This window comes from Bos grunniens, chromosome 19 (genome assembly GCF_055505025.1).
Source record: "Bos grunniens cultivar Pamir isolate PY7600 chromosome 19, Bosgru_T2T1.0, whole genome shotgun sequence".
Lineage (NCBI taxonomy): Eukaryota > Metazoa > Chordata > Mammalia > Artiodactyla > Bovidae > Bos > Bos grunniens.
In genome coordinates, this window is record NC_141183.1 from 15,528,656 (window position 1) to 15,537,423 (window position 8,768).

Sequence of the window (8,768 nt, forward strand, 5' to 3'; positions counted from 1 at the left end):
GAGATGAGGAACTGTCAAGCTGCTCACAATTCAGTCTCTTCCAACCTGCCTAATCCAGTGCTTTTAGAGACGCTCGCACATCTGTCTCCTTGTACAGCTAAGCTCTCCTCTTATCCACGGTTGTCAAGGCGGGGAACTGGAGAAGCTCCTGCTGCCAGGCACGCACCCGCTTCCACTGCCCCAAACCAAGGAGTGTTGATGCTGCCCATCAAAATCCTGTTCTGGAGAACTGTGCTGTTCCGAGTTTGAATCCTGGCTTGGCCTCTTCCTGTACTGTGCCCATCTGATCTTCACTACAGTCCCTTATTGTGGGATCATAACCAAAAAGTACAATTTTAATCATCTTGTCAACATTTAGGTTATTACCCCTCTGCCCTTTCTTTCCTCCAGTCTTCTCTGTCCTCCTGCTAAACTTCTTCTATCTCCCACACCCACTACCCTTCTGCAACTATTTGCTTAACACTTTACCCCAGCATGTGAAACAAATGGCCTTAAAAAAAAAAAAAAACACCCTGTGAAACAAGATCATTTTTACTTGTTTTTAAACTGTGGAGATTACTATGTCAGATATCTCCTAAGAAGCAGGTATAAAACATTATGTATTTATTCCTCGGAGGCATGACGACATCTTCACTTTCAATTACTTTCATGAATAACAACATAAATTACTACTCACATTACTCATACCTTATATTTTTAAAAAATTAAAAGAGTTGCTGTGTCTATCTCGGTGGAGGACACTGTGTATTCCTCTTTAATTCTAGTGCTGGTACTAGAACACAAAGGTGAACCCGTGTGTGTGTGTGTGTGTGTGTGTGTGTGTGTGCGCACGTGTTAAAAAAAAGTGATCTAAATCAATAACACCACCTCTTGTCAGTGGCACATTTTCCCACAATTGTTAGTATAACCAAAACCAGCTAAAGGCAAAATTCTGACAGAATAAACCAGCTTTTCCTAATCTTTTCCATGTGTCCTCCCTTCAAGCCTGTTCCTGACTGATGATTGTTGATCACTGTCTGTGGAGAGGCTCTGCCTTGGCACAGCACCTCTTCTGCTCCTGACTCTGAGTCTAACCAACGAGCTCTGGCCCCATAGCCCCAGGCGGGATAGACTACCTACAGAACACAGATTCACCCCTTGTTCACATCACAGCATCTCTAGGAAGTCTGTGTGAGCCAGGTCAGGGCAAAAAGCAATAAAGCAGCACAAGTTTTATCTAGTGGTCTCCTGGAGGCATTAGTGCTCTCACTGTCCAGAAAAAAGAAAGGAGGAAATTAAAACCAGAGAGTTTGATACTTTAAATTCTCCTGCTTGCAGTCTTGCCAGAGAAGGATGGAGCACTGCAAAATTCTAAGTAGCTATCAAAAACACTCATGTGTACCAAAACACTTTCTCTTTATTGCTGCCAGTTTCACATCTGCTAAAAAGGATACAGAAGGTTACCAAGTATCATCACTGTGCCTAAAATGCAATACGTACTTATTGAATTAATGAACAAATGAATGGGAATCTTGAAAGGCTGCCAGAAATACTGAGAAATGAAAACTTGTATGCCAGGGTCAAAATCATTATGTGTCAAATAGATAAAGTAACTCAGCATTAAAGATCTCATAGGAATCAACACAGGCTCTCAAGGCAAGCATTCATCCCATGTGAATTTGAATTACAAGGTAGCCTTACTCAGATTCACTACTGATAGTCTTCAAAAAGCAGGAGGTATACCTACGGTTTCTCCTCAGAATCTCAAAAATGTTTTCTAGACGCTATATCTTAAAGCACAAATGGTCAGCTAGTTAACTATTAGTGCAAAATAAAGCCCAATCACACTGCCAGTTCTAGTCAAAATCAACCCTGAAATACACAACTAAGTGGAATAGAAGCCCAGGAACTGCTAGTCATCTTTCTCCACAAAACAAGGGAAATACCACTTGTCTAAAGACCACAGATACTGTCAAGACTCAGGAGAAATGCCAGAGTTCTTCTATCAGTTACTTGTCTAAGCCAGGTAGAACAAGAGAAAATGGGCTTCAACTAGCACATTATGGTACTCCAAGTCCAACAACAAGAAGCTTCTAGACCACAAAGTAGGTTTGGCTCAAAGGAACCAAGGGATTCTCCCCCCAGGTCTTTAAAAGTCAAAGAACGAACACAGTGACCTTTTGTCGTACCTTTACCAAACGCTCAGATAATTCTCCTAGATGATATTTCAGTTACAGCTACAGTTGTGATGTGATCGCCATGTGCCAGGCAGAGTTCCTAAACCCATCACATTTAAAACTCCTTTCATCTTCTTCACTACCCTCATTTTACAGATGAGGAAACTGAGGCACCGGCTTTCACTTGGTCAAGGCCACGCAAAACTGGGAAGTGTCAGGACTGAGATCTCAACCCAGACCCCTTCAAAGAGGCTATCTGGTGACTGAACTTTTCATGGGATGGAAGGGCAGAATCAATATTTAGGCACATGCAGATACAAAAAATGATTCCCGCCGCTGGTCAGGAGATGGACAGGTACCTCCAGGGAAATGGTCTTGCAGCGCCACCTGGACCACCTGTGTCTGAATCACCTGGGTGTCTTTTAACTTCAGGAGTGAAGCCCAGGAAGGTGTAAGTCCCTCAGAGGAGTCACACACACGCTAAATTTTAGAAAATCCTTCTCCAACGCCAGTGCTGCTCTATCCCCCAGCAGAGACCACACACACACACACAAAGAACATAAAACATTATCATCGATAATGGGACTCTTCAAGCCAGATGCAGATGATAGAATTTAGTTCTTTACACTGCAGCAATTCCCAAATTTATTCAGGTGATGAACACCTAAAAGTCAAGTTGTCCTTGAAACACTAACAGATTTAATTCTAGCAAACTACAAATAACTTTACTACAGAAAAGTATGATGACATTAACACAAATTTTTTTAAAAATTATGATCATGTTTTCTTAATGTCTCAGAGTAGGAAAAAAAGACCCTATCTCGGCTTTTTTATCAATGTTAATTTGCTGAGTCAATTAATTTTGTCCTCTACCGGCAATCACTACTGACAGCAAACAAGAATCAACAGTCTGAGAATTTCAACCAATAATTTTCAAGCTTAAAACATCAAGTCTGGCACCTCCAAGGCTAGGTTTTTCCAAAACTGAGCCTGATAATCACTGTGTGGTAGCCAGATTTACTGCCCGTCAGCCCCAAAGCACAGGGTTTCTTACCCTGAGGCCCACGAACTCGAAAATCACACTTACATTTTCACAAACCTCTAGCTGAAATTTACCATTTCCTTCCATTATAAATGGAGGCAGTTACTTACCACGGCATTAATATCTGTGATTTGTCACTAACAGAAATCATTGCTTTCTTTCATATCACACCACAGCGAACATTCTGAAATGCTACTACTTCAAATTAATGGATGATGTCACGTAATGAGTTAATTTTAAAGTACACAGAAAGGAAAGGCTAGCCTCTCCAGTGTTCTGGCCTGGAGAATTCCATGGATTGTATAGTCCATGGGGCCCCAAAGAATCAGACACAACTAAGCGACTTTCATTTTCACCACTTCTTAAAAAGTGTTTTTAATAACTATAGCTCAATACAATGGTTTCCTTTGTAACCCTATGTATTTTATGCATTTGAAAACATAATTATGAACAGAGGTCTGTTGGCTTCAAGGTGCCAAAGGTGTCCATCTCTCTCTCTCTCTCTCTCTCTCACACACACACACACACACACACACGTTAAGAACTCTAACCTTAGATAGGTGGGGACACAAAAAAAGAAGGCAAAATGCTGCATTGCCTACCCCATGCAAGTGAGTTAAGAGAGAGGTAACTGCTTGCCTGTTACTCCTGGGATTAGCAGTTTGCATCTCCCTAAAACCGCACTGCCTGTGTGCCTGGCACAAAGAAGGAGCTCCGTACAGTTACTAAATAGAAGGGCAAACTTTGGGGTGGAGTTCCTGCAACTGAGGTTTGACACCAATTACTCCACTGATTCCACCAGCAGCCTAACGGTGTAGCTCAGTTTATCCCCTCTTGGAAATGGGGCTACTAGATTGCAAGGCCACTCTCACCTTCTGAGATGGCCCACACTCTGTCTGTGGAGTGTGTTTCTCTCTAAATAAATCCACTTCTTACCTATCACTTTGTCTCTCACTGAACTCTTTCTGAGATAAGACATCAAGAACCTGGGGCTCAATACTGAAATCCCCCCCCAGGGGGAGGAAGCTGACTGTATGCTCTCACAAGCATGTAGAGCCCAGAGCAGCGGCAACCAGAAGGTTGATGATGCTGACTCCCACTTACCTCACCACCCACCAATCACAACCCATCAGAAGAATGCCCACGAGCTGATCACCCTCTCTTTGAACCATTTATATAAAACTTCTCACTGCTCCCTCCAGGTTGGAACACACAGTTATGAGGGCATTAGCCCACTGTAGTCCCCTTTGCCTTGACAAAGCAACAAAGATATTCTTTTCTAATTCGCCCCGCCCCGCCCCCCAAAATATGACCTGGCAAGAACTTGCAAGGCAAAAAAGTCTGTGTGAAAGACTCAAGCCCTTTGAAAGATACGTTCAACTTTTTTTTTTTTTTCTTCCCAACATGTATTCTTAAAACAACAGTTTTATTCCATTTCACACATTAGTACCTTGAATTCTATTCCCCACTCTGCTATGCACTACCCGGCCATTAGGAAGAAAGAGGCAACCGAGAAAAGGAAATAAAGCTATGTCTTTTAAAGCTAAGTCTTGTCAGGACTCTCTGCTTTCTGTGGGCAATGGATGGGCCCCAAGATCAGTGCATATTCCCTGGGATTTGTTTGTAAATTATGTATATATGATGTCCGGGTAATGAGAGTCCATCGCTTTCATCAATTTCTTAAAGGGGATTCCAGAAAGGTTAAGACTTAACTCCAGAGAAACAGATGAGCTCCTGGAAATCTGTAAACAAAGTTACAGTGTTCAAATGTTTTTTACAGGACCTTTATGTTTAAAAAAGAACTTCCCTATAACAATCTGTGGATGAGAAATAATAAAACTGACCTGTGCAGTGCCCCACCGCCAGTCAGTGGACTAGACAGGGCATCCAACCCTAGAGCACCTGCCTTTCTTCCCTGCACCATGCCTGTCACCATCCACATAGGCTATTCTTCCTAAGTCTCAGTGTCCACGGTGTCAAGCAGGTACACAGGCTTTAAACACCGCTAAGCACGGCTCTCAGTCGCTCTGATTACGATCAATCACCACGTTTACTCTAATACAAAATGGAAGAGATTTAAAGAGCAAAGGAAAGAAAATTCTTCTCACTAACTTATTCAACAACTTTCAAAAACAAATTTATACTGCACTACCAGCTTAAAGTTTCCTCCTACTACCTTCTATGAAGGATTCTCAAATTCCGGATGTCCAGAAAGACTTACTACTCAAGGCTACATATTTGTATTAGCAAGAAAGATGCCAAGAAAAGATACAGCAAGTTAACATCCTTCTCTATTTGGAAAACAACGGCAGGATCACTGGTCAAGATTTCCAAAACGAGATCGCGGTGAAGAGGAGGAACACGAGGCCGCAACAGCGATGGCAATCCCGACAAATCCATCAATAACAGTACCTGCGGGTGGGTGTAGGGGGCGGGAAACCCTGCGCAATAACCAGACCTAACAGAAATCTAGTGTGGCCAGAAGTGAATGACCATCGTAAGCGCATTTTCTTCACAGCCATCATTCCCTCATCCTTCTTCTGCCCCTTAACTGAAGCAGTGCAGCAGGGGAGCGGATACTAGTGATAAATGGCATAGCTCTGGGGTGTAAACTTGGGTTTGAGACCTGTTTCCGTCACGAAATAACTGACCCGGGTAAGCTGCAACACGGTGCCTCAGTTTCCCCATCAGTAAAATGGGAGTAACTACACTCCTGAATACCCAGGAATGTTTCAAGGATTAAATGCGATAAAGAGAGCGAAACTCTCTGCACAGGACTAGACACAGAGGAACCGCTCCGTGGTGCTAAGGCAAGTCCGCAGGAGGATCCTGGGGTCTGGGCTCCTGCCCAGAAAGGGGGCTCCCGGGGCCCGCTCCCCGCCAGCCGGGTTCCGAGCCCCTGCCCGGCCCACCTTGTTGTTGTACTCCTCCACGAAGCTGCCCAGCGCCAGGCGAAAGCGCTTGTCGGGCCGCACGCTCCAGTTCATGGCGTAGACGGTCCAGGGCGCTTCATACTTGTAGATCTCCTTCCGTTTGCCGTGCAGTGACATGGTGGAGGCGAAGGGGCCGCAGTGAGGACCGGGACGGGAGCGGGCTGTTGTGAGCCGGGCGCAAAACGGGCAGGGAGCCTGGCCTGGGACCCAGGGGTCCGAAGGGAGGCGGGGCGGGGGCGGGCAGGGACGGCCTAGCCCGGAAGCGGGGCGGTGGCAACAGACAACGACTGCCGGGCCCGACCCCCAGTTTCAAACCAGCTTTGGCTCGGACAACAACCACCTTCCGTTTGAGATACTGCCCCGCCCACTCGGAACGGAAGCCACGCGACCCCCGCAGCGCTGCTGGCCGTTGGCTGTGTGACACGTCCTTTCGAACGGCTCCTTCCCCTCATTGGCTATTGTGCCCTTAGCTTTTGAAACCTCCTTGCTATTGGCCTAGGTGTTTGTCATTCCAGCTACTTGCCCCGCCCAACTCCGGAGGCGGGGCAGGCGCTTACACAATCCCAAAGATCATTGGCTGACAAAGGTGTCAGTCAGAGAGATAACGGCGCAGTGCGGGTGAATGGGGGCGTGGGTGGCCAAGCGGCTGGCGAGGCAGGCAGCAGGACTCCGAGTTCTAGGCCAAGTGTCTGAGACTTCTTGTGTGACCTGCTCTCATTTCCCCACTGCAGCTGCTATTCCCAGAAGCTACTCCACGCTGTCGAGTAAAAATGAAAATTCTCCCTTACCGGAGGACCTGCTGTATTTCAGGGCTCTAAGTTTGGTGGCCTGGCTGCCTGGCCTGGGCCGGAACGCGAACCTCTAATTCCCTGCTCGTGCCAGCGTCCCAGTTAAGCCGTAATGTTGTTCCCCAGAACCCCAAGGGCAGGCCGCGAACACACCGTTTTCACATGGACACACCGATGTGTACTCGGGCCTAGGCCCAGCTACAGTTCGGCTTTCGTGCGTTCTTGTCATCGTAAAAATGCTCGGAATTCTAGGGTCGGCCCTCAGCAGGCGGCAGCCACACCAGCGTGGCTCTGTGTTAATTCCTCCCCATTTCATCCTTCCCACTAGGGTACCAAGGCAATTGCTAATCCAGCCCTAAATGATGTATCTGTGTCTTCAGTTTGAAATGGAGAAAGGTCCGATTCTAGGTAATATCTGTTTATAATTTAAATGGTTTCCAATGGTTTGCTTTCAACACAACTAAAGGAGGATTGTAATGAATTGTTGGTGATAACAGTAAGTATGGGCCTTTCCAAGTGGCGCTAGCCTGTTAATGCAGGAGACGCCGGTTCGATCCCTGGGTGGGGAAGATCCCCTGGAGGAGGAAATGGCAACCCAGCCCAGTATTCTTGCCTAGAAAACCCCATCGACAGCAGAGCCTAGGGGGCTACAGTCCATGGGGTTGCAAAGAGTCAGACAGGACTGAAGTGACTTAACACATCATTAAGTATAGCTTTTAGTGATGTGATTAACTCAGAATTCAAGGAACTGAGTGCCACTGTTATATATATAACAACCCCCTTAAAGTACCATCTGCTTCCTTATGTGAACAAGTTTCTCTGGGCTTATGTTTTACTGTAACAAAAAAATATTTATCCACTCACATGAACTAATTGAGAGAAAAATTCCCTCTCTTAAGAGGTGTATGTCAATAAAATTTTAGTTTCTGTAAAAATTTAAATAGAAGTATTTATGTTGTTTTGAAAAACCCAGTACTAATAAGTGTAACCCTTAAAGCCTTGGTAAGGTTAGAAACAATTACTTTTTAAAATTATATGTGTGTGTGTCACAAACACATATAATAAGGTTATCAATATATACTTTCAACCATGGTAACAAATTACATGTTGGGTAAACTTTGAATGGAATAGAGTGAAATTATGAGCAAAGAAAGGGCTTCCCTGGTGGCTTAGACTGTAAAGAGTCTTCCTGCAATGTGGGAGACCTGGGTTCAATCCCTGGGTTGGGAAGATCCCTTGGAGGAGGGCATGGCAACCTACTCCATTATTCTTGCCTGAAGAATCTCCACAGGCAGAGGAGCCTGGAGGGCTACAATCCATGGGGTCGCAAAGTCAGACACGACTAAGCAACAAAGCACAGCACACACATGAGCAGAGAGTGTGTTAAAGGAACACTGTTAAAGGAGAGCTTGTTCTCCTGTTTTTAAAATGAATGACACTGACTTGTTCTGTGGGGGGCAGAGCAGAGCATGTGGGAATCTTAATTCCCCAACCAGGGATTGAACCCTCACCCCCTAACTGGAAGTGCAGTCTTAACTACTGGACTGCCAGGAAGTCCCAATATTGGCTTCTGAATCATTGCTATTTGGATCTAAATGGACCAATATAAAGGCAACAGTTTATAAAGTGTCAATATTTACAACACACTGGAAATTGTGTCCTTTGCAACTATTTAAAGTTATCGTGGAAAACTCCAGATGTCAGCTCAAAATGTATAAAGGAGAAATACATTTTCAAAATTCTTTTAGGGAAAAAGGACAGGACCTGTGACTTTTTGAACAACAGCCCATTTCAGTGGAGTGGTTGACTGCACATGTCCTCAAACCAGACCATCTGGGTTGAAATTATG

General features: G+C 45.0%; 1 protein-coding gene across 2 annotated transcripts in view; it reads right to left on the minus strand.

Annotated features, from left to right (window-relative positions):
- Positions 1-6,480, minus strand: part of DCAF7 (DDB1 and CUL4 associated factor 7) — a 31,183-nt gene extending 24,703 nt beyond the window's left edge. For both annotated transcript variants that reach the window (XM_086357049.1, XM_086357048.1), the window contains exon 1: positions 6,111-6,480. In XM_086357049.1, the coding sequence (XP_086213175.1) occupies positions 6,111-6,248 (138 nt within the window). In that variant the 5' untranslated portion in view covers positions 6,249-6,480. The remainder of the gene's footprint in view (positions 1-6,110) is intronic.
- Between the last annotated feature and the right edge of the window lie 2,288 nt (positions 6,481-8,768).